The following is a 23970-nucleotide window of genomic DNA, read 5'->3' as shown; positions in this document are numbered from 1 at the left end:
CCAAATTCAGGATTCAGCCTTGCAGTTCAGCCAGCAGTCCCTTGCAGAGGTTTGGGCTAGGGAAACAAGAGCCCTCTCTCTCCTTTCATTTCCCCCTGAGCCTGCTTGGAACATGTGCCCAAGAAGACACTCTAACAGGTGCAGAAAGCCAGAGGCAGGGAACCCTGGCTGTGGAGCCACTGTACTGAAGTAACCCAGCCTAGAAAGTCATCGTGTGTCCTGAGGTCTGTCTCAGTGGGGTCCCTTGAGTAGAGGTCTACCTGCGGCTTTTCCCCTGGCCCTGCCTGCCCACCAAGCCCACTGGGAACCTCAGGAAATCGCGCTTGCCAGCAAGTAGGCCCCTTGATATCTGCGGGTGGAGCCAGAGTCTGGGAGACCTCAAGTGGCCACCAGGGGGCTCGGGGCCCTTTCTCAGTGTTTTCTGATGCTCTCTTGTGGCCAGGTTGGGAATTGGCAAGAACAAAGTTACAGAAGAGAGCCAAGATTGGAATTCTTAAGGAGGCACTAATAATAGTTATCAGTATAAAATAACATTATAACAATACTTATTATAACATAGTGGTTACCATTTTGACATGTGTACTTACCATTTCTATACCCAGCCACTCTTCTAAAGTGCTTTACATGTATTGATTTATTTAATTCTCACAATAGCCTATAATATGAACACTGTTACTATCCCCATTTTGACAAGGAGGAAACTGAGCACAGAAAGGTTGAGGTAGTTGCGAACGTCACACAGCAGACCAGAATTCTGAGTCTAAGGAGTCTGGCTCCAGCACTTTTGCTTTTAATCACTGTACTGAATCTGAGTCCCTTTTTTCAGGTTGCCAGGTAAAATGCAGGAAAGCCAGTGAGGACCTTCCCAGGATGGGAGCATGGTAGAGGAGAGCAGACCACTCTCCGGCCTCTGCCCAGCCCCCACCCAACCTGTCTAGGGAGGCAGAAAGGAGACCGCTCCCAGGCCCTAGGGAGCTGGCTGTGAGGTCTGAATAATCACCTCCTCAGGGGCCCCTCGAGGCTCCCCAAGACTGTTCACCTGCTGTTCTCTGCACTGACAGCCTCCAGCCCAGCTGCTGGGTTTGTATCACCCGCAGCTAAACAGCACTAGCAGCCAAAAGGCAGCAGAAGGAGTCCGAGACACAGGGACCCAGGGAGCCTCCTTCATCTCCCTGTTGCTGCCTTTGGGGAGCGTGGTGCTTCTGTCTGCAGGGAACACCCTTGCGTTTTTCTCTCTTGGCCGCGGATCAGCTCCCACTTCCGGAATACCTGTGCCCTTCCTTCCCCAAAGGTATCACCCTCCCCACCCTACCACTCTTTTCCACCCACTTCCACTCTAATAAAGCAATAGTCAAGGGAGTTCCTGGGCCAGGACCCCCTCCGGGGTACAGGCTGGGGTGCCCTGCTGGTATGCGCCCCAACAGGTTTTTTTCTATCAGCCTTGAAATCACCCTGGAGCCTGTGTGACCTGCCCCCTAGGGAGCTAGAGTCAGAGGCAGTGCCAAGTCAGAAGCTGGACTGAGAGACCGGACTTCTGTGGTCCCACCTGGCCCCACAGAGAAAGCAACGCACAAAGCCTCCAGTGTCCGGGCCGAGCTGCTGCGAGGCCGGTGGAGTTCCCTTGCGTGGGTTGAGGCCCATTTCCTGGGAGGAGAGATGCTCAGTAGGTAGGGAGGTGTTTGCCTGTGGGACCCAGTACAGCCTGGTCCTCTCCCACATTTGGGAGGGGCCAGAGCTGGAGACAACAGCTGGGCTGGTCTGCTGGCGGGGTCATCTGACTGGCGGTTCAGCTTGAGCCGCACACACACCCTCTCCTGCAGCAGGCCACGCAGGAGCTGGTATCCACACGAGGCACACTGCCAGGCTTCGACGGCACCCGCTTCACCCCCAGCAGTTCTGGGTGAGCACTGGACCTGGGCTCTCATGCTGAGGGGATGGGGTGGGGGTTACTTGTTGATCACTTGGGGGAGGGAGAAAGGAGTTTTTCTTTTCTAACATGAGTGCCTGCTCCCTTCTTTAGGTACCCATGTACCCACAAGAACACTTACGCACGTCAGCTAAGAGAGTGCACCTGCTGACCTAAAGCTCCCAGCCAGAGCCTCAGAGGGTGCGAGGCAGACAGCGGAAGACAGCTCTGCAGGCGGGTGGCAGGGGCTTCCTTGTAGCTGGGACTGCAGGTGCTCCCACCCACATACTTAATCCTGCCACCTCGCCTCACGTCCCCACGCTGCCCCAGGATCACCCAGCCAGGCCACGGGCGGAAGGGACGCAGACCTCAGAAGGGGATCATCCACCTCAGACCAAGGCCTGGGGAAACTTGTGACCAGCCCTAGAGTCAGGGGGGGTTGTATGGTGCTGGTTTTAGCAGATCCCTGGTCAAACCTTGCTTCCTGAAGGAGGGTGAGCGGTGGGGAAGGTGGGGGCTCCCCCCTTACCCTCCACTTGGGCTCCCAAACCTGCCAAGCAGGTTGTTCCTTTTTCTGCAACAAGGGCAAAGGGAGGCCTGGGGGTCATAGAGAGACCCAGAGGGGCTGGGACGGTGCCTTGAGTTGGCTTCTGTTCCCCTCCCTCCGGGGCAGCCAGTCACATCATGTCTGTGAGCAGCCAGAAGACGGGACCATCCCTGACTCAGGAGATCCTCAGCCACCTCGGCCTTACCAACAAGGTAGGGGCTACTGGGATTGTAGGAATCTTTTGTTGTTGTTGTTGTTTTAATTATTATAGCTACCCAGGGACTGTGGAAGGGCCAGGGAACAGGAAAGCAAGAGCCTGCCCTGAGGCTATGCCGAAGACCTGGCTGGGACACTGGGGGAGGGGTGTGAGCAGACAACTGGTACCCGCCTCCCACCTTGCTTTTACAGACTGCAGCTTGGGGCACCCTGGGCACCCTCAGGACCTTCCTGAGCTTCAGTGTGGACAAGGATGTGCAGAGGCTGCTGAGGGCCATTGCAGGCCGAGGTGAGCCCCTTTCTCTCTGCACTTGGGAATCTGCCTTTTCAAAGCCTGTCTGTAGACCCAGAAGGAGCCAGGAAGGAGGAGCTGGCGATACTCAGTAGATGTTTGTGGAATGCCTTAATTCCTGTATATCAAGTACCACGGTAGGTATGTCGTCCCCATTCTCACAACGCCTCTGTGAGGCAAGACTTGCTATTTCCATTTTACAGATGAGGAAACTGGGGCTCAGGGAGCTAATGAGGCTTGTGCAAGATCACACAGCTCGTGGTGGCAGAGCTGGGACTCTGATCCAAGACTGTGATCCCAAAAAGCTACTTCCCCCACCACCCTAGGCCACCTTTACCTAAATTTGAGTCAGACTTGATGCCATCTTGGCATCTTATTTGCATCTTCTCTGAGAGCAAATGGAAGTGTGGGTGACGCAGCCTTTTCTAGAACTTATCATTGCCTTTTCCGGAGGCTTCAGCTCCATGGAATAAGGGTGTCCTGACCCTGTGAAGACCCTACGTGGGCTGTGCCCAGCTCACAGCCCAGCACTCCTCTTGGTTCAGGTGTGGACCACAATGCCATCGTGGACGTGCTCACCAACCGGAGCAGAGAGCAAAGGCAGCTCATCTCTCGAGCTTTCCAGGAACGCACCCAGCAGGTGAGACCACTCTGACAGCCCCAGAGCAGTGGGCTGGAAGCCTTGGGCCACAGCAGTAGCAGTGGAGGCCAGCTCCTGCTCCCTGGCTAACCCTGGTGGAGCAGGGGGAAGCCTGGTGCTCAGGCCTGAGATGAAATCCATCCAAATATCCCCAAACCTTCCCACACATCTGGGACCTGTTCCTCTGCCATGGGGACCATTTCTTGTAGGATCTGCTGAAGTCCCTGCAGGCTGCACTCTCTGGCAACCTTGAGAGGATTGTGGTGGCTCTGCTGCAGCCTGCAGCCCATTTCGATGCCTGGGAATTGAAGACAGCCTTGAAGGTACCAGGAGAAGAGGTTTACCAGGGTGCCTGGGCGCGAGGACATGGTTGAGGGAAGGAGAGGGTTGACTGCCTTGCCTTTGCCCGCTCCAGAGGAGCGGACATGGCAGAAGCCCCCTTTAAGCAGCCTGTGCTGACCCGTAGAAGGACGAATAGTCAGCGTCTGCTCTCTGCTGTTCTAGTGACATGGCTCAGTCTCAGAGTGCCCCCCTGCCAATTTCTTGTAGGACTCAGGTTCTCCTGAGGATGTGGCCGTGGAAATTCTTGCCACCCGAACCCCGCCCCAGCTAAAAGAGTGCCTGGCAGTCTACAAGCACAGTAAGAGCGGGGAGGGGGCTCAAAGAACTGGAGAGGGATCTGCAGGACAGGTCTCTCCTCTCCTGCACTCCCTGCAGGCCCTCTGGAAGCCTGTCTGGTTCTATTCCCTTGGGGTCTCTCCTCCACCCACCCCTCTGCCAGGGAGAGAGTCAGATGTCATCATTAAAGAAAGAGAAGCAATGATTACCCATCTTAGTCCGGGGCTCCAGGGCGGACTCCAAGGTAATGATAACGTTGAGCCCTGTGACAGTCCCAAGGGCACCCATGTCATCTTCCCAGCCCCTTGCTGATTCTACCATCACAGCACATCCCAGCTGAGTGGAGCCTTGCGGCAGCCAGGGGGAAAGGTGGGGCCTGCTCTCTAAGTCACAGGTGTCAGTTCTCAGACCCCTGGCTGCTGGCCCTGCTCGACTGCCTCTTGCCTCACCTGCTAACTCGTAACCAGCTTCTTCTCATCCTCAGCCTGACACACCCCCTCTTGGTCTTGCTTTCCCCAGGGTTCCTTTGATGTCCAGTCTCAGCCTGTCTTCGTCACCTTTCTCCTACCTCTCTCCCTTCTGGCTCCTGTTTTTCCCTTTTCCCTTCCTCTTCTCTCTTTCCCACTCTTTCCCTTCTTCACTTTCCACCTGCCACATTACTCTTCCTTGCCTCCCAGGAGGGGGGGCCAGGCTCTAGCCATCCTGACTCAGAATACGGGTTTCCCTATCCTCTCTTCACTGTCTGACCACCACTCAAATAACAGGTGCCTCCTCCCTCCTGCCTCCAGCAGGTCAGCATCTGGAGATGAGGCCATTCCACAGTGCGTGATCCCGCAGCACATGGGTTACTCACAGTTTAGGGATGTTTTCGGGGTGACCACAGGGGTGCTTCTGCCTTACATCCTGGGAACTAGGAACCATCAAGCAGGGAATGGCAGGATTGACAGAGCACAGGCATTTGGCAGGCCCTGAAGTTGTCCTCATTGGGAAAAACCAGGAGGATTCAGAGAACTCCTTACCCCACTCCAGATTTCCAGGTGGAGGCCAAGGAGGACATCAAATCTAAGACCAGTGGCTTCTTTCGGGATCTGCTCCTGGCCCTGGCCAAGGTGTGGAGGGCTGGCCTGTGGGGGATGGGAGTTACCCCACCGGGGAAGGAGGTGGGCTAGAGTGGGGAGCATTGCATGGTATAGTGAACAGGAAAGGGCTTTGGGGGCGACCAGGGTTCGGTTTGTAGACCTGGAGATAAAGAGCTGCCCCTCAAAGAGCCTTCCTGAGAGAGCTTCTCATCCTAGGGGTGCCGGGAGAGCTACTCGGGGGTCACTGACTATAACCTGGCCGAACAGGACGTCCAGGTGAGCGGGTGCTGGGGAGTTTGCACAGCCTTGCACACGAGACACCATCCCCTAGAGCCAGTGACCCGTGTACCCACTTGTCCTGCAAAACGGTCCTTGCCTGGGGGTAGGAGTCCTCAGTGACATGAGTGGGGCATGGGGTGTCAGATAGTGTCACGACTGAAGGCTTTTCTCGCAGCTAGCCTCTGACTCCAGAACTCGCAGATTCTCCTTTCATGGGCATTTGGGTGGACCCTCCCTTGGGGATTATTGACTTCCTTGAGTGCCAGGATTTTCCCAAACTGGGGAATGAAGCTGTGAGGGCAGAGTCCTCTCACAGCTCTGTCCTTTAAAAAATAAAATCATAAATAGACAAATAAATGCAGCTAATTTACAGGTTAAAATAAACTTTTCCGCCTTGATGGGTTCTGGGAACCCCATAACCATGGCCACCCCAGGCTCTAACCAGTGAACCTGATCTGCTCCGCCCTCCCAGGCGCTAATGCGGCCTGCGGGACGCAGCACCGAGAGCACGTGGGTCCTTGTCTTCACACAGCGAAATCCTGAACACCTCGTCCGAGGTATGCGTGAGCCTTCCTGCCTTCCCAGCTTGCTTTTGGCTGAGGAAGGGCTGTCTTTCTCAGTGGTAGTGAACCCCGCCCCTTCCTTCATCTTTCTAACTCCTTCCCACGTGCACCACAGTGCTGGACCAGTACCAGCGGTACACGGGGCATGGGTTTGAGAAGACTGTCCGGGACCGTCTCCACGGAGCTGCCCAGGTGGCTCTGCTCAGCCTAGGTAAGGGCCTGCTCAGGACCTGGGGGGTAGGCATCTCTCACGGAATGGGAGCTCCCTCCCTCCATCTCGCCCTCTTTGCTTCCAGCCTCCGTGATCCGGAACACACCGCTGTACTTTGCCAATAAACTTCAGCAAGCGCTCCAGGTAAGAGGGACACCCCTTTTCCCTTTGGAACAGAAATTGGGAGGAGACCCCTCCTGGGCAAGACCGAGGAGGTTTCACACTGCTGCTCACATAGCAATCTCACATTACTTTGTAAACATGAGCAGCTGTCTTTTTCAGGTTTACAAACTGTCTTGTCAAGAGTAGGGGAGTGCGCTCTGGTTAGAGCTGAGTTAGCTGACCCCAAGGGCACTTCAGTCAAAATTTTGACCAAATTAATGTCTGGGTGGCCAAATATAGATATGAATTTGTTCTGTATGACAGTGCCTTGTCCTGTTTCAGGTGTTGCCAAAATGATGATGGATGATGGTTAGCTAGAAAGGAAGACGAGAGAGTCACCGTTTCTCAGGGGATCACTGTGTGCCAGGGCCTATGCTGAGCCCACTACACGTTTCAATGAATCCTCTTATCCACACTCCATCCTTGATTTTTAGATGAAAAAACTGAAGTACAGAGAGGTTAAGTACCTTGCCCAAGGCCACATAGCTATTAGATCATATAGCCTCCCTAAAACACACATAATGGTCCTATGGAACATTTCACTGCCCCGGGCCTGGTCTATACCGTAGGTGTTGGTCTACACGGTAAGCCATGTCCTCAGTGCTCCGGGTCCACCTCTCTCCACACTGGGCAGACTTTGCTGTGTATTATCCGAACAAATGGGTGATCTTGGTTTGAATAATTTTATAAACAGAATCCAGTCATTCTGCTCATTGAGCTAGGTCTCCTATTAGTACAACTGTCCCCCAAAACCTATAAATAAAAAGCTCACCCCAAAATTTAAGGACATAAAAGTAGTTATCATTTTGGCAGATGGAATAGCTTTCTGTATACTGGTGGGGAAACCACCATGCCTTACTAACAGCTATTCAAGACAGTACATAGAAGCACTTACGTTACCATCCAGAGATTTCCATTTTGACAGTAGATTATTGTGCTTATCCAATAAAGCCTGTACTGTTATAAGTGAATGCTAAGATTCATTTGAAAAGTTGTGGGTATCTAAATTCCCGTCAGAAAAACAAACTTGTATTCCAGCAGTAAATGATTATAATGTATTTGGCTTTCAGGACTCAGACTCTTGGATATAAATACCAGGTTTATCTTAAAACAATCTAGGCCTGCTTTTCTGAAAAATAATTTTTAAAAAGGAAAACTTGATCAAGACACTTTCATATTATGATTTTATGAGAGATACGTGAAAACATAGATTGTGAGAAGTATTTATTTAGAAAAATGAACATTTAGTGATGGCTGATTCAGGATAAAGTCAGACCAAATTGAACCATAAAGTGAATGTTCATTGTAAAGATGTGAGGGCAGTGTGAGATGCCAAGTACCTGCTCAAGTAACAGGACTGGAATTATGTTTGATGTAGGTTTGTGCGGAGAGTGCCTGTGCACCCCTGGGAATACTCGGTTAATAAGTGACTCTTGCCCCAGTTCTACAACCGGGGAGTAACAAGAGTTGGAAGAAGAGAAGAACGGGTACTGGGGAGCACTCGGCAATCTGTATCACAACACAAAACCGATGAGACGGGCAATTTAAAATACAGTAGCCATCAGGCCCACTGACAATTAGGTAATGAGTCCAAACGAAATATAGCATCCTGTTTTCACTTCATCACTCTCTTTTGCTTCTTCACAGGGGTTTATGGTCTGTGGGGATGCCGTAAGTGTGGGTTTCAGGCAGCTCTGGGAAGGGTCTCTTGAGTCAAGTGAAGGAGGAAACTCTGAAAAAGAGGATATTAGGAAATAGTGACAGCACCAGTACCCAGCTCATGACACAAAGAGGATTTCTGCAAACAAAATATTTTATTTAGAAATCTCTCATGAGAACATTGTTTATTATAATCAATTATAGCTCATGGCTTGATGATGTCCTATACCTGTATTATTTCCAAACTGAACCCTCCGTTACCATCTTTAACCAAAAGGCAGGAGGCCTGGTGCGGGTATAAGTGATGCTGAATGTCAGGGGTCCAACCCGGAGAAACCGGTGTTATCAGAATGAGAAGTCACTTGACCCTCCTCTCTCCTAGGACATTCACTAACTTGGAAGTTAAAAAGCAGTCTTCCTGGCTTTCATGCTGGAAGTCTTTAGGAAGCAAGTCTCCTCTAACCTTCCTTCAGTACCTGCTTTCAAGTGAGATTCTAAGCTAGTGGGAGGGCCAGGAAAGGCCTGGAAGGAACGAGAAGTATTCCAGCTGCCCCCACAGCAACTGGTCCTTCCTGCCACATCATCCTCCATGAGAAAGGACAAAGATAACTTTGTCCCTAGACAACGTGCACTTCTCTTTTTCCTTGACTCTCGCCTCACCAGCCCTCCCTAGAATAATTCACCGTGCAGTCCAGTCCCCACTCTGTGAGAATGTTACTACCACGACCTCCCCATTCTGTTTTTCCCTCTATCAGGAAACTGAGCCCAATTACCAAGACCTGATGCGCATCCTTATTTCTCGAAGTGAGACTGATCTTCTGAGTATTCGAGCTGAGTTCAAAAAGAAATTTGGGAAGTCCCTCTACTCTTCCCTCCAGGTGAGACTTGGCTGGTTCTTACCCTGGAGCCTCAGAGCTTCACCTCTGTGTGCACCTGCGCACAGCTGAGCATATTCATGCCCTGGAGAACTCAGGCGTCTTTGGTTAATTTAGTGCTGGACTCCAGGCACCAAACAAGCTCTGGATCAGCATGGGGGAGGGGACGCTACCTGAGCCATGGTGACGATGGGTCTTTCTAACACTCTGACTTTCTTGTCCACAGGATGCAGTGAAAGGGGATTGCCAGTCAGCCCTACTGGCCCTGTGCAGGGCCGAAGACCTCTGAGACCTCTCTGCCCCCATCCCCACATGACGTTCAAGGATCTGAGATTCCCATGTTTGGCTGAGCCTGCAAGAGACCACCTGGGCCTCCAAATAAGATAACCCCTCACTGAGCATCACATGCTCCAGCTTCTTGTTGAGGCTGGAACTCAAGGTTCTTTTAAATCCCTTAATTTCCCTCATTTCAAAGTGCTGTCTGCCCCTGGGTCCCCTCGCTCTATCCTGGGTGTGGAGTAATGGGCTCTCTCTGATGGTTTCTGCTCTACCCATCCCTCCCATACTCTGGCCAGAACATCTCACTGATACCTGAATTCTTTTGGCAAACTTCACTGTTGTTTGTGTTCCCTGATTGAAGTTTGGGTGGAACAGGACATGGGCTGGGAGGAGGCCCTGAAATTGGAGGTGCCTTTGATGTGCCATTATCAACAACCACCCCCTCCTCGGTGTCTCCCCTCACCCCCATTATTCTCTCTTCCTCAGGAAATTTCAGGCAAAATAACTGAGGAACCAGAACGAGGTCAGAAATGGTTAGAGGTAGCAAAGACCATCTGTATGATGGGAGACGTAGGCAGAGGATCAATCTACCCGTCACCTGCCTGGGAAGACTGGGGTTAGCAGGGAGCATAACCCGAAATTCATCTGTCCAAAGCAAGGACCTGGAAACCCACCTCCCAAATTAAAGTACTATTTCTCAAAGAAAACCTATTAAAAACAGAGAAACAAAAACAAAACAAAACGGAAAATGCAGGCTTTGGCTCCCCCTGCTGGCCCTATTAAAAATGACAGGCCAACCCTCAGGCCTCTACTCTCCCCCACCCTGCCTTTTGCATTCCTCAATTGGGTCAAATACTTAACCCCATAGCTGCAGGGTAAGGCAAACAACAGCTCTCCGGAAAGAAGTTTTATTTCCAAACCCCTAGGAAGGCATTACAAATAGTGGCTATAGAAACCCAAACCAAACCCTGAAACAAATGGATACGGAGGGGCCTGCAGGACGGCCAGGAGGACTCCACCAGTCAGGGGTAGGTAGTAAGGAAGATGCATTCCAGACAAGGACCTCACCCTGGAGCCTGAGTCTGTGTATTAATGTGACTATTCTGGTGAAAGGGAGTTGGGAATCAGAAATCCTCACCCCATCAACCCCAGTGTTGCCCTGGAGGGCTGGGAGGAGGAGGAGGCAGCACTTGAGGGCAAGGACGTCACAAGTCTGACCTTGGCATTTACTGCCTGCTTTGATCCCCAACAGTCCATAAATAAGTTACCCTGAACATCTCAAGTTGAGCTGGGGGAGCAAGCCACAGAGCCCCAGCCTCCGGACGCAGAGGCCAGGCAGCCTGGCACTGACGGCGCTACAGGAGGACACAGTCGGACTCTTGCTTCGGTCTTTGCCGACGCTCGGTGGCTGGGCGTCCAGATGTGGCTCCTCGCCCCTGGATCAGATTTAACAACTGGTCATCCCTCAACCGTGGAAGAGCACACGGACAGAGATTCTAGGTGGAAGCAGGGTCAGGATTGGGAAGGGCAGTTCAGGGAGAAAGACAGGAAGGGGCCCAGGGGAGAGGAACCCAGGGGAGAGGGACCCAGGGGAGAGGGACAGACAGGAGAAGGGCCCCTGCCCTGAGGAACACTCTGAGGGGACGTTGGCAGGAATAAGTGTCTGGACGAGGCGAAGCAGGGGCAGCTCACAGGAGATGCGGGAACGCTGGAGGGGCGGCGCTGAGGGCAGGGCGCAGCAGGCTCACCTGTGGTGGCGACGGGGCCCGTGCTGGTGCGGGCTGGACCGCTTGGTGCTGTTGGTACTCCTCTTGCTGAAGCTGCTGGGCCAGTTCCAAGTCACTAAGACCTAACGTGCCCTGCGGCTGCTGCTGCTGCTGCAGGGACAATGCGATCAGGTAGTCCTGGAGGGAGGGGAAAGGACAAGTGTCGGTGGAGGCGCTGGCTGGGGCAGGGGGATACCCAGGCTAGGTTTAGGTTTAGGTTTAGGTTTCCAAACCAGCCGTTTCTCTTCCTTCAAATTCCCTAGCTCCTTCTCCTCCAGAGCAAAACACACAGCCAAGTGTATTACCTGTGGTGCCAGAGAACACACACCAAGTGCGGAGATGTTCCAAAGGTAACAGAGAGGAGAAGGCCAAGTGTGTCATATGTTACAGCCTCTAGATGATAAGATGCAGGCAGCTGGCCTGTGGCAAAGAGCTCTCTGAGGCAAATGTGCCCTCTGCACCCTTCCCAGAGGCCCCACACACCTGGTCCACCTGCCGCTGCTTCTCTGGGGAGCCGCTCGCACTTTCTGCGCCAGGCCCCTTGCCCAGGGAATGACTCAGGTGGAAGTCAGAGTCACAAAAGCAGCTGTCTCCGTCCACATTGTGCAGGCTCTCCCACACCACCTGCTCCTCCTGTAGAAAGCCCTGGTCAGTGACCAGTAGGTATAAGTGACTCTGCAAAGAAGAGGACAATGTTAACTGGTAAGATAGACGACACGGAGGCAGTTTATGGCCAGAAATCATCTGAGATGCACAGAAACTATTTGAATCAATTGGTATGCCAACTGGAATATGTGAGCAAAGTGGATCTTTTATAAAAATGCATGGCTGTGGGAAGAAGGCAGGGCTGTCTGAGGGCACGGCCACCTGGGTGTGTGGATGGCGGTCACTGTGGCCAAGCATGGAGTCCTCGGGGCTGGGTTCCACCCAAGACACTGCTGCCTACCCTACCTCCCCTGGTTCTCTGGGCTCACCTGATGGCTATGAGGGTAAATCCTTCTACTCAACTCAAGAGCTCAGACAATTTCTAACTTTGGAAAACTGTAGTATTGTTCAAAAACTCCACTGCCACTTCCTGGGAGAGGATTTTTACTTTCCTGTCCCATTGACGGCAGGCTGACTCCTCAGGGCTTACTCTGGCCAGGGAGGGGTTAGCAGGACTCATGTGTGTCATTTCCGGGCAGAAGCCCTAAAAGCAAGGGCCTGGTGTCCCTCTGTCTCTTTTAACTCCTCTATTGCAGATAACGGCTGTCTTGTCAGCCGGGGTCCCGGAGTGATGATGCGGGACAGAGCTGCAGCCAGTCGGCAGTAGACAGGCAACATGAGTGAAAAACAAATCTTCATAGTGGTAAACCACAGAGATTTTAGGGGTCATTTGTCACCACAGCTTAATCTACCCTATCCTGATGGAAACACTGACCCGGAAGAAAAAGGCAGGAGGGAATGACAGCCCTGCAACCCCCACGCCTCCAAACCCTCATCACCTTGTGCTTAGTCATTGTGCTAAAGTGGTTGTTCCGGAAAAAGACGCTAAGTTCGCCCTCCTTGGCAGCCGCCGTCAGCTCACACAGACCATGGTAGGTCAGCTGTGCGGCCGTGGTCTCCAGGAACTGCTCTGCAATCAGGCCTGGCAGCAGGGCACAAGAAGGGGGAAGGGGGGGGCTTAAAATCCAAAGTCCACAGTAGGAAGGACCATCCAGAGAGCCCCCGCCAAAGAGCAAGGGGTCAGTTCCACTTTGTGAAATCCCTTCCCTGAAGCCTGTATTCATTCATTCAGCAGATGCTAACTGAGCAGCTATTTTGCCGCCAGGCACCGTGTGAGGGACTGGGGGGTGAAACGATGAACGAAGCAGGCAACCCCCTAAACTCACTCTCATGGAGCTTTTATTCCAGTGTGACATGGTGGGGGGGACAGTAAACGGTAAACCGAAGGGGCCATCATTCCCTCCACCGAAGACCCACAGAAGAGAAGGGAGGGATGGCACCTTCTGTCACCAGGCTGGTGTCGCTGGAGTGCTTGCAGGTGATGATCTTCTCCACCAGCTGGTTGTAGCTCAGTTTCCCAACCGCGCTCACAGCCTCAGGACTCTGCAGGGGCAGTGGGGTGGTGCAGAAAAAACTGAGATCTTTTTTAGGAAGGAAATGAACCAAGTCCACAGGCACTGCAACCCTACGACCCAAGCTTCCTGAAACTCTCGACCTTGAAAAGTACCGACCTATTTGCCTGTGGTTTGCTTGCATTTGAATGTTTCTCCCACAAAAAAGGTGAAAGTTAAAGGAATTCTGCACTGGACCCACCCTTTAAACCTTAATCCCCTCCCAAGGCAATCTGCTCCCTGCCTCCCTCACCCCCAGCCCATAAAATTTTTTTCTTTCTCAACTTGAGCTGGTTAAGAGTCTCATTTGGGCTCTCTCACTCTCACCTGTGGATCAACAAGCCAGCCATGGTACAGAGGTATGCCTAGTAGGTCAAAGATACTGCACTCGGGTGTGTACTCAAAATCAGAGACGCCTGTGAACCGCACATTGACATCCAGCCCTGTGGCCAGCTTAGGCAGCACTGTCATTGCATCGTCCACATTCTGGGATAGAAAACGATGGACAGAGCAAATCAGCACGTCGTACATCTTAAGCTTACACAGTGTTATATGTCAATTACATGGCAATAAAGCTGGGAAAAAAGAAAATGATGGCTATCCTAGCCTCTCCTCCCCCCACGCCACTCCCACCTCCAGAAAAGAAATCTAACCTTGTTGCTTTTCTTCCCCGGTTCCCTCACGAGCCACTGCATTCCTCCCTTGCATCAACCCTTCTTTATCTTATGTAAATAGACATACTGTCTAGGACAGAGGTACACCCTCCCCCTCCTGCAGAAAGAAATCACAGTTCAAGGAACCCTCTCGAGAAGTGTCAGAAAGGCCCCTCTAACAGCCCGCCTGTCCCCTTATAAACCTGCAACCACTGCGTCCACAGACCTTTCACCTCACCTGCTGGAAATTAAGCTGAAGTCCCTCTGACTTCTCCTGGGGCTTGATGGACAGAAGGCAGTCTCCTGCAAGACAGGAATCCTTATCAACTTACCCCACCAATTGTCCCAAAAGCTGCTTCCTCTTCTCCTGGAGAGCAGGGATGTCACAGAACCACAGATTTTCAGAGCTACAAGGGGCCTTAGAATCTAACACAGACCTTTCATTTCTCTGAGGAAGAAACAGGCTCACAAAGGTGAAGGGCCCACCCAGGGTCACACGTGAAAGCCAAGGGCAGAACTGGGGTTACGACTCAGGACTCCTGACACCTTCACTTTTGCTTTTCATCCCCCAGCCCTGCAGAGAAGCCCCGTAGACCTTTACCTTCCCTGCCACAAAAGAGCCCCGAATGGGGGGGTTCCCTCAATATTCTGGATTTCTGGCTGAGTGGATAGCACTGGAACCTTTTGGGTAAGTCCTCTTCAAGGCCCAGTCACTCACCAAGGTGGGCCATGAGCTCATCTGATGTGATCACTTCCTTCTGAGGTGGCAGCTTCACCTGGGGGCAAGGAGTGATCAAAGTCAGCCATGCGTGTGCTTTCCTTCAGGCAGCACTGAAGGAGGAACCCACAGAAAGGCAGGGGTGGGGGAGGGGGCTGTCCAGCAGTGGGGGGTGGGGTGGGGGTGGGGAAAAGGCCTTGGCAACTGGAACAAAGGACTGAATGTGAGATACTGCAAGGCATTCCCATTTGCTAGAGAGTAGAAGACACAGGAGCAGGACAGATAATTGTTTTGTTTTTACGAATATCTTATCTCATTTGTTCAAGCTGGAGGAGTAGGAAGGATAATCTGGAAAGTTTTGACAGGTTTGGGAAAATCAGAATGAGCAACATTTCCTGAGCCCCCCTTCCAAACTCTCTCTCACCTTCCACTGAAGAAGGAGGATGTTCATGATGGCGAGGAGAGGGCACGGGCCGTTAGCACTCTGGGTGATGATGGGTGTCCGTTCTCCCTTCCAGGGGATCCACTTTACACAGTAGAAGTCTAGCTCAGGCTGTCGGGCTCTGGGGGACTGGGGGAGCTCCTGCGGCCTGGAGCAGGCCCCCACCGTCTCTACCTCGGGCTGCGTCCCCTGAGCTGGCCCCAGTTGGCTTGAGCTAGCATCAGGTGACAGGGGCTCGAGGTTATCCTGGCCCTGGGCCAGCGGCAAACTTTGCTCGGCCAGCTCCTGTTCTCCAGCTGCCCCATCAGCATCTTCGGCATCCCTGTCCTGAGGGTGCTCCTCTGCTTCTGACGGGACCGCGTGGTTCTCTGGGCTGACTGCGTCTGCAGTGCTGTCTTTAGCAGAGGCTGGATGCTCAGGCTGATGGTCTTCCATGGTCAGCGCGGGGCAGCTGAGGGGTCCCAACGGGCTTTACTGTCCTCAGGGACTGACCTAATCCAGGCTCGATATGCGAAAGAGAGAATGATCCAATAAGAAGGAAGTCATCAGGCTGGAAAGCAACTAGACCCAGAAAAGTCTTGGAAAACCAGCGTAGCGTGGAAGGCGTGGCTAGTGTCTGTTCAGTCCCTCTGGGCTCTGGGCAGTACAGCTCTGGGGTAAACAGAAAGGCCCCAGGCTGAGCTCTTTCACCTCTAACTTGCTGTGACCAGGTGGGACCAGCGCAGGTGCAGGGCTTCCAGGCTTGGGAGGGATGGTTCCAGCGGGAGTGAAGACATTGGGTGGAGTCAGCTTCCCTGAAACAGTAAGGACAAGGAAAGGAGGAAAGGCAGAGAGAAAGGAAGAGCAAAAGGAGAAAGAAGGGAAAGAGATGGAGAAAGAAATGTTACAACTATACTAACGGTTATTAAGAGCACGCTCTTTAGCTCATCCTGTGGTTGGCCCGCCGCAGCCAGGACAAGAGTCCTTCCTCTGTCCAAGCCTAGCCCCTCCCCTTGGCTGTTCAGGGCTTGTACCTTTAGGGCTACCTCTCTCTGCCTCACCCCAAAGGCAAAACGATAAACACTCATAGAGCGTTTGGGGTGAAGAATGAAACTGCAGAGAGCCAATATCATGACCCTAGAGGAGAAATACCAGCGAGAAAGCAGTCTTTCTCCACCAAGAACTCCACTGAACTTTACACAATCCCAAACCACAACAGAAAGATCCTAGGAGGGGCTTCCTGTAGGCTAAAGAGGGGAAGTGTGCGCCCTGGGGATCTGAATCAGAGATTGGTTCCGATAAGTAACTTCAGATTAGAGGCACCAAAACCATCCCCCCCCAAACTCTTCCAGGAAGCTTCCTTAGACAGCTGGAGCTGGAATAGCAACTTCTCCTCAGTTCTCTTTGCTCCAAAAACTACCCAACCCAGAGGTACCCTCTTGCCCACTACATGAAATATGAAAATGCTGATTAAAAAAAAACTTTTTTGAGGAGGGAGGTAATTAGGTTTGTTTATTTATTTATTTTAATGGAGGTACTGGGGATTGAGCCCAGGACCTGTGCATGCTAAGCATGCGCTCTACCACTGAGCTATATCCTCCTCCACCCTGATTATTGATTTATGTAAAAAAGTGCTCCCTCTACTGTTGTGGGACACATCGTGGCCAGTCGGTAGGTAAGCCAGTGACACGTGGGTTGGTAAAGGAATCTACCAGAGATTAAGTATGGGAGTGGAAAGGAGTTTATTAGGGAACACTGCCATAGCCCACAGTGGGCCACACAGACGAGAGGGGCCTGCTGAGCCCCGAGGGCCGGCTGTTGGGGGGTTTTATAAGGTCGGGTGGCAGGATGCCTGATCGGCTTGAGGCCAAGTCTGACTGATTGTAGGTGAGGTAAGAGGTTTAGGGTCCGCTAAGGGCTGTGGGGTTTATGACTCTGATAAGGTGGGCTGAAGCAAGCTGGCCTGAGCTGTTGCGAGATTAGGCATTACTTAGGGTTATTAGTTTGCTAGGGGAAACACGCCCAGTAAAGAATGTACTTTATCTGTTGACAGGGACGGCAGGCAGACACCTGAGAGCCCAGGAGTGGGGGTCGTTGGACTTTGAAGGACATCAGTTGGCCCAGCATCTTTGTTCATCTACCTGTGCATATGTTCTTCCTGTGTATTCCTACCTAGGTCATTTAAGATGTCAACACTGGACCTGTTTAACCTGCTCTCTGTCAGCACTAAGCGTAGATAGACATTTTATTAACACCATGGGCTGTTAAAGATATAAAGCCACGAACCCCCCTGAAAAACATCTCCCTGCAACCTCCTTGCTCCCTTCTCCACCTTGCTCTCCTCTCCCCCTTACTCAGGGTGAGAAAAGGGGAGAAATGAAACTTGTTAGAAATCATTTCTCTCGCTTCCTCTTAACCTGAGACTGTCCTCTTGCAATCCAGCAGGAATTTAGGGCTAGGTAAAGCCTGTGGATGAAGTTGAGAAACACAGAAGCCACCGAAATAAGCCTAGTCACTCAAATCGATCATCCTCCTGATTCAAATATAATTTATGCTAGCTGCATCTCATTTACATGTTGTTAACTTAGAATTAGTGTTAATTTCAAAAAGAAAAGAAAGAAAGAAAGAAAGAAAGAAAGAAAGAAAGAAAGAAAGAAAGAAAGAAAGAAAGAAAGAAAGAAAGAAAGAAAGAAATAGAATCAAAGCAGCAAAAATTGCCTGTAGGCCTTACAGGTTTTGTTTTTTTTTTCTCTCTCTCCTTTTTCCCCTCCCTTCCCAAATGACACTTAGAATGAGCCTGGGGTGGGAGGATATAGCTCAGTAGTGTGCTTGCTTAGCATGCACGAGGTTCTGGGTTCAATCCCCAGTACCGCCATTAAATGAATAAATAAATAAAAATAAACCTAATTGCCTCCCCCTACCAAAAAATAAAAACGAAAAAATAAAAAAGAATGAGCTTCAGAAGCAGAAACCAGCGCCTGGGTAAATTTTTTAAAAGCTTAGAGAAAAGCAGGGCTTATTTCTTATCTTTTCTGTCAATGCCAGAAATGATCAGTAATTAAGTGGGGGCTGGGCAGCTAGCTGGCTGGAGGGCTGAGCCAAGAGAGGCTGGACACCGGAGGGAGCTGGGCCTCAGAGACACTGGGCAAAGCTAAGGGGCTAAGGCTTCAGGAGAGGGGCAGGAGGCACGGTGGAGGGCTTCCCCTCTACAAGGCGCTCACCAGATGGAGTATCAGAGCAGGGGAGGGCGAAGGGAGTGTCCTAGTCAAACAAATCAGGATTTCATTCTTTTCCTCTTTTCTTAACTCAAGTTCTACATTTTCTCTCCGGCTGGAATTATCCTCTGGGGATGAGTGAGGGGGTTAAAACAGCCCCGGCCCCTCCCCAGCCAGTGGCAGTAAATCGCCAGAAGTTGGAAGAAGCATATAAAACAGGTATGTAGCTTTAATGAGACATCCCCTCCCGGCCCTTCTACACAGGAACTTTACTTTCCCCTCAAGTGCTTTGCTGTCCCACCTTAATCTCCTTCTCAGTCAGACCCAAGTCTGCTGTCTACTGGCCAGCAAGGGAGAGGGGGAAGGTGTCATTAAAAAGAGGAAATGTAGGGACCAAGCAGCACCTCTTTTACATTTTCCTCCTGCCTTAGTTCCCCTCGAAGTCCAGACCTGTAGAGACCCAAGGTGGAAGGACAAGTCCGTGTCACCGCCCCAGATCTGGAGAGGAAGGGGAGAACTGGGGGTTAGGAGAAGAGGTGAAGAAAATGGTTAAAACAGTTTTTACCTTAAAGAAGTGGGTGCTGTTCCAGGACTTAGAAGGAGGGTTCAACTCTGGCCATACGATGGGGGAGGAGGGTACAGTGAGGGGCGCCGCCACAGTCGCAGCTGCCTCCCAGCTGTCAACACCAGAGCTTATACGGGTTTATGAGCGGCGGTCCTGGCTGGATCGTGGCCACTTCCGGACTCACGCCCACGACCCGGGCACTGGAGGAAGGTGGAGGCGGGCAGGGGTGCCGCCAGGTGCTACCCGGTGGCTCAGAATGTCTTCAGGATTTCTGAGTCGCTGAGTCAAGGGCGTGCGCTCCAGGCCCTGTCCATAAGCTGGTTTTCAAAGGAAGTTTGTGGTTTTTCTTTTTTCTTCTTTCTCTCTCTCTCTCTTTTACCCATCGGGACAAAGAAAAATCAGTCAAGGACAAGCTTCCTGGAGGAGGAGGAGCCTGCCCAGCTCTGGAGGATTTCCATTAGGGCTTTCTGACCTGGTCAGCAGCTTGGTGATCAGCAATGAGGGAGAGAAACAAGGAGAGAAAAACAACAGACCCTTTCTCTTCCCTTCGCCTACTGCTGGAAGGGACGGAGCACTTGTGCCTCTCTGGTGAGAACAGGGAAGAGCAAGTGCCCTTGCTGAGGGGAGGAGCAGGGCTGGACAGCAGCAGCTTGTTGGAGCCGGGCTTTCTCCCTGGGTATGGCAGTGCTTTGCTCTGGATCCATAGAGGCAGGGACAAAGAACATGGTATTTGCATATTTACTCATTTAAAGTGAAAAAAAAATCCTGCTCCTTTCCAAGTCCTTACTATATCATGTTTTAAAATCAAGAAATGAAGCTGTTTGGGCTGTACCCTGGTAGTGCAGAAGGTGTGGAAGAAGCCCCAGGCTCTGGGAAGAGTGCAGTGGGGAGAAAATTAGCTGCAAGCCGGAGACCCAGCACCCCTGTGCTCTGGTCCCTGTTCCCACCACAGGCCCCAGCTCTCATCTGTCATGTCCTCTCCATTCCTAGCGTGGGGAGCAGGAAAAGCTGGTGGTAGGAAATAGAAGGATTCATTAAAAACGAGGGAACATTTGATGATGAGAGTGCATTTATGTGCAATACTCTTCATTACTCTGGGGCTGGAAGGTGGCAGTTAAAGGAGGTTGGAACCCAACCCTACATTCTGAAAGGCCCTCCAATCTCTACTTACAGGGCTGCCGCAGGATGAAAACTTTAAGCAACTCTGAAAGCTGAAATGGGCAGTCGGAACAATTAAGGAGGCAGAGAGCAAAGAACCCGGGTTACAACAGTCTAGGAAAAGAATGAGGAGACATTTGCCGTCGCTATGAAAAACAGGATAGAGTTGTGAAAGAAGCCAGGAGTTGGCAAGAAACTAGGTGTTAAGAAAAAAAAGAGAGGTCAGGGATTATTCTAAAGTTTTGTAACACAGAAAATCACAAAATTGGTGGCAATGGGTCAGTTTGGTTAAGGGGAGCATTCGAGGAAGGAGGTTGAAGGGCTGTTCTTGCCCAGTGTAATTTAAGATGTCAACCTGATGGCTGGGGTAACATATGGACAGATGCTACATTTAGCCTGACTCGAGAGGGCGCGTTCAGATGCCACAAAGATAGGTTAGGTGACACCTGTACATTTGGGTGTCAGATAAATGATCTCAGAAAATTCTCCTTCCCTCGGTTTTTCGGAGCTTCTGAACTACATTTCCCAGGATGCCCTGCACCACGCCCCACTTCGCGCCTCTGGAATGGCGTCCCGTGAGTCCCTGGGCGCAGAGCTCGGCCTCCGCCGCTGAGGGAGGGGCGACGACGGACTCCCTGGGCGCCCGATTACGCACTTCCTCCAGGGGTCAGGGCCGCATCGCGGTGTAGCGGGTTCGAGTCCCGCCTCCTGACTCTCGCCTCAAGCCCCTGAGTGCGGGGCGGGGCGCATTCTCCGGGTAACCTCTCCGCGAAGAGGGGCGGTGGCACGCCTTGGGCTTCACCATGGAGGACTACCTGCAGGGTTGTCGAGCTGCTCTGCAGGTAAAGGACCCCTGTCTGTGATCGTAAGGAATGGAGCCTGGGGTTCAGGAAGGACGAAGATGTGGGATCCGGGGGAGCCCGAGGGTGTGTGTGGAGGGATCGTGGAATTGTGGGTTGGGGGCTCGGGATCTGATCAAGCTTAGGGCCTGAGAAGTGAGGAGCGAGAACCTACCCCTTGAGAGTGGGAGTGCTGCTCGGTCACCCCGTTTGGGGGCCCCTGCCTTTGGGGTCCGCCCGAGAGCGGGGAGGAGGATGCATGGGTCTGGGTCCTGCCCCTGAGCCGCTGCTGGCTGTCGCGGGTCGGTTCCGTCAAAAGGACCGGGCTGCGCTGCCGCGAGATGTATTTGTCCCTTTCTCCCCGCCCCTCTCTCAGTTCTCCGCTCGCGAGGCGGCCTTGGCCCACTGGCCTCCAGGTGAACCCCGGGGGGACGAGGGAACCGGTGCCCACGGCTTTGCTGCCTCTGAACGGCGGTTTCTGTCCGGCGGGCCTGACTCATTCTACATTAGGGGTGGTGGTGGTGTTTTACTTTAAATCTGTTCTTAAGGTAAACATACACAATACAACAGGCATGTCTGTTGACCCATAACCTGCATTCCTTTGCCTTCAGTTTTCTTCCTTGGCCTTAACACACACAAATTGCATAAAAATCCGTGGCCTGGACGGGATAAGCACAAAGTGTGTTTGGAATCAAAACTATAAACATGACTCCTGAATGCCTTGTGGCTTATTTTTGTACTCTCTGAGCCGGTTGGAATCGCCCAGCCATGTTGACTGGTCGTGTAGCGTTAGGCTGCTGTTTTATTAGCAGCAAAAAGCTGGCTAGAGAAAGGCTCCAGGAGATCACCTGGCCCCCCTACTTCGAGTTATATTGTCCCTGGAGAAATCTAGACAGATGGTTGGCTATTCTTCCTTTTTGAGTATCTTAAACTCTACAAATTCCCCTGGGTGATAGATTCTGGTCTTTAACAAATCCTAAAATTTACCTAATTCCTCCTGCAGACTCAGCTGCTGTCATAAATGAATATCCTCACCTGAAAAATAGGGGTGAAGTTCAATTTTAACATCAATTACACCAAAATTTTTCCTTGTGAAATTCAAATTTTGGGAAAGTTGTTTTAATGCATAAGGTGATCTGGGGCCAATTCGTTTTGGCTACCTCTGACTTCTGTCACAGAGAACTCATTGGAGGACTGATACAGCCTTTGTGGCACCATTCCCAGTGCTAGGCGGTTGGATTTTTTCCCCCAATAACCCGAATGACCAGTCTCTTTTTCACCATTTGGTAAAGAGTCCTTGAACCTGAAACCTCACCAGATAACACTTCATGGCATGCATCTGTTCTGCAGCATCCACCCTCCAGAAATACCCCCAGGTTAAGAGTGTATCTTCCTCAGGTGTATGAAGCTGAAAAACACTGGATTTTTTTCAGTATTACTGGTATCGTGGTGACCTTTCTTTGCCAGCATTCATCCCCCAAGGAACAAAATCTAGACCTTCCTTTTTCCAAACTTGTGGAGTTGTGAAGGCGAAGTCCTGTCTTGGAGCTCTTATCATCACCACACAGCCTATCCAGTGCCAGGAGAAACAAGAAAATTAGACACTGGGAATGTCAGCCAGTGAACATGGGCAGCAACAATTTAGATTGCTTTTAATTATAGAAGTAGTAAATGTACATAGTGAGAAAATTTTAATACAAAAAGGATATGAAATTAGAAAAAAAGATCATTTTGTTCTCTCTCTCCAGTTCCCCAGTGGCCACACTGTTGTTTCTTGTGTAAAGAAAGACGTGATTTAGACAGAGACACTGTTAAGTTTGAGTGTTTCTGTCGAATTACAGTATGACTTTTAGGAAATTGTCAACTTTTACACAAGATAGAAACAGCTGATAACCCAGCCAGCTCTCCTGTTGGTACCATATTTTCAGCATTTGATACCAGAAAAATTTTCTCCAGTAGCGGCCACAATAATAGTAGGTTGTTCCACTGAGAAGAAATCCTGTTTAACTAAATGTCCTATTCATGGTGAGTCATCTTGCACTTTTGGTGAGGAAAAAAAAAAATCTTTGCTTCAGGGTGGGGCTGCATTCAAGTTTAGGTGTTCATCCAGAAGCCTTTGGATAATCTGTGTTGTCTGCACTTGTCAGCCTGAGGCCAGAATCAGGAGTGCTGATTCTCCTTAGAAATTTGCAGTCCTGGCGATAGTGTCAGTCTGTCCCATTTTCCCTGCTGGGAGGGCTTCTCTATCTCTGGCTCCTTGTCTGTTTTTTTTTCCTCCCATTAACTATTGTGTAGAGTAGGCATCAGGCCATATTCAGCCTGAGAAGGGAAGTGGTTGGCTTTGCCAGCCCTAAAACCCATCCCCTCTCTCCCGCTGTTGAGGCTACAGAGAACATTAGGACATAGTCATTTCAACCAGTGGTTTTCCTTTTTTTTTTTTTTTTTTTTTTTAAGAAAAGAAAACTTTATATCTGCTTGTGGCTCTCAGATTGTATTTCTTCCATTGGCAGCTCAGGTTTCCTCGTGCTCTAAGTGTAGCTATATTTGCCCTGAACTCTTCGTCTGATGGTCAGAAAACAGAGGCTGTTTGGCTTGCGCTTTCAGCTGGTGGCGGATAGGCTGGGGGTTAAGAGTTACACGTATTTTCCCTCAACGAGGAGGGGAATGGTGCCTTGTAGGTTAGGCGTCCATACGACCGGCTTGCCCAGGACAGTCTGAGTTTACTGAGGTATAATCATTCATTGCATCCCTTCTCATTCTCAGAAGTGTACTAGTTTGAACAACAAAGTTTACAGGCACCTAAGTGGTAAGCAATGTTAAGGATTTGTGGTACATGCCCAGGAAAAGATGGCAAGCTCCTTAAGGTGGTAGTTGAGTTCCACATGAGAACCCCAGGAGCTGGAGCTGGACAGGAAGAGGTCGCTTTGGCCTGGGTGGTCAGGGAAGACTTCAGACAGAGGGGGCTTTAGATAAGGCTTGACCAGACAAGGAGGGCCAGAAAAAGGAGAAGATGGGAAGGAGCTCATCTCTGTTACTACAGGGCAGGCTTTCATGTGCTGTCTTACTCAATCCTCATAACAGCTTGCTGAAATTGGTTACGGTAGTATCCTCATTTTTATATGAGAAAAATGAGGCTTAGGCCAACGTCCCACAACAAGTAAGAAACGGAGCTGAGAGTCAACCCCAGTCTGTGGTCATTTCTGCTGCTTTCAG

At 51.1% G+C, this 23970-nt stretch overlaps 3 protein-coding genes across 12 annotated transcripts in view; 2 read left to right on the top strand and 1 right to left on the bottom strand.

Moving 5' to 3' along the window:
* The first annotated feature begins 1506 nt into the window (after nucleotides 1-1506).
* Nucleotides 1507-9553, top strand: ANXA9 (annexin A9). 5 transcript variants are annotated; one of them, XM_072946610.1, is made up of 15 exons: nucleotides 1507-1667; nucleotides 1821-1900; nucleotides 2021-2177; nucleotides 2580-2665; nucleotides 2862-2958; nucleotides 3507-3601; nucleotides 3811-3924; nucleotides 4151-4241; nucleotides 5249-5328; nucleotides 5515-5574; nucleotides 6050-6134; nucleotides 6256-6351; nucleotides 6437-6495; nucleotides 8928-9050; nucleotides 9274-9553. In XM_072946610.1, the coding sequence occupies exons 4-15, from the start codon at nucleotides 2591-2593 to the stop codon at nucleotides 9334-9336; spliced, it is 1038 nt and encodes a 345-aa protein (XP_072802711.1). In that variant the 5' UTR covers nucleotides 1507-1667; nucleotides 1821-1900; nucleotides 2021-2177; nucleotides 2580-2590; the 3' UTR covers nucleotides 9337-9553. The 5 variants fall into 5 exon arrangements, with proteins under 5 accessions (XP_072802711.1, XP_072802714.1, XP_072802712.1 ...); XM_072946613.1 differs by lacking the exon at nucleotides 1507-1667 and having other exon boundaries at nucleotides 1702-1900; nucleotides 2021-2107; XM_072946611.1 differs by lacking the exon at nucleotides 1507-1667 and having other exon boundaries at nucleotides 1702-1900; nucleotides 2584-2665.
* The window catches only part of MINDY1 (MINDY lysine 48 deubiquitinase 1), a 25486-nt gene continuing 9236 nt past the window's right edge, over nucleotides 7721-23970 (bottom strand). The window contains exons 1-11 of one of the 5 annotated variants that reach the window (XM_015250136.3): nucleotides 20933-21057; nucleotides 18761-19243; nucleotides 14984-15795; nucleotides 14560-14617; nucleotides 14080-14144; nucleotides 13516-13674; nucleotides 13078-13180; nucleotides 12577-12719; nucleotides 11576-11767; nucleotides 11075-11230; nucleotides 10221-10762 (exon numbers count right to left, since the gene is read on the bottom strand). In XM_015250136.3, the coding sequence (XP_015105622.1) occupies nucleotides 10682-10762; nucleotides 11075-11230; nucleotides 11576-11767; nucleotides 12577-12719; nucleotides 13078-13180; nucleotides 13516-13674; nucleotides 14080-14144; nucleotides 14560-14617; nucleotides 14984-15436 (1410 nt within the window). In that variant the 5' untranslated portion in view covers nucleotides 15437-15795; nucleotides 18761-19243; nucleotides 20933-21057 and the 3' untranslated portion in view covers nucleotides 10221-10681. Of the gene's footprint in view, nucleotides 8246-10220; nucleotides 10763-11074; nucleotides 11231-11575; nucleotides 11768-12576; nucleotides 12720-13077; nucleotides 13181-13515; nucleotides 13675-14079; nucleotides 14145-14559; nucleotides 14618-14983; nucleotides 15796-18599; nucleotides 18694-18760; nucleotides 19244-20932; nucleotides 21058-23970 lie in introns of those variants that run through there. The other 4 variants (XM_072946607.1, XM_072946604.1, XM_072946606.1 and 1 more) reach the window with 4 other exon arrangements.
* The window catches only part of PRUNE1 (prune exopolyphosphatase 1), a 17870-nt gene continuing 13129 nt past the window's right edge, over nucleotides 19230-23970 (top strand). Inside the window, exon 1 of one of the 2 annotated variants that reach the window (XM_031688933.2) lies at nucleotides 19230-19348. Coding sequence is in view for 1 of the 2 variants with exons in the window: in XM_006216961.4 (XP_006217023.1) it covers nucleotides 20722-20760 (39 nt within the window). In the remaining variant the exon portion in view is untranslated. Of the gene's footprint in view, nucleotides 19349-20516; nucleotides 20761-23970 lie in introns of those variants that run through there. The other variant, XM_006216961.4, reaches the window with a different exon arrangement.

Source organism: Vicugna pacos, chromosome 21 (assembly GCF_048564905.1).
Source record: "Vicugna pacos chromosome 21, VicPac4, whole genome shotgun sequence".
Lineage (NCBI taxonomy): Eukaryota > Metazoa > Chordata > Mammalia > Artiodactyla > Camelidae > Vicugna > Vicugna pacos.
Note: the sequence above shows the minus strand (reverse complement) of the source record. Positions and strands in the feature narration are given on the sequence as shown.

What these genes read in the sequence shown, in the direction of transcription:
- ANXA9 (XM_072946610.1), top strand. Translation starts at nt 2,591, where the DNA reads ATGTCTGTGAGCAGCCAGAAGACGGGACCATCCCTGACTCAGGAGATC. An exon ending in GAGGGCCATTGCAGGCCGAG is followed by an intron (nt 2,959 to 3,506) that starts GTGAGCCCCTTT and finishes CTCTTGGTTCAG; the next exon opens with GTGTGGACCACAATGCCATC. An exon ending in AACTTCAGCAAGCGCTCCAG is followed by an intron (nt 6,496 to 8,927) that starts GTAAGAGGGACA and finishes TCCCTCTATCAG; the next exon opens with GAAACTGAGCCCAATTACCA.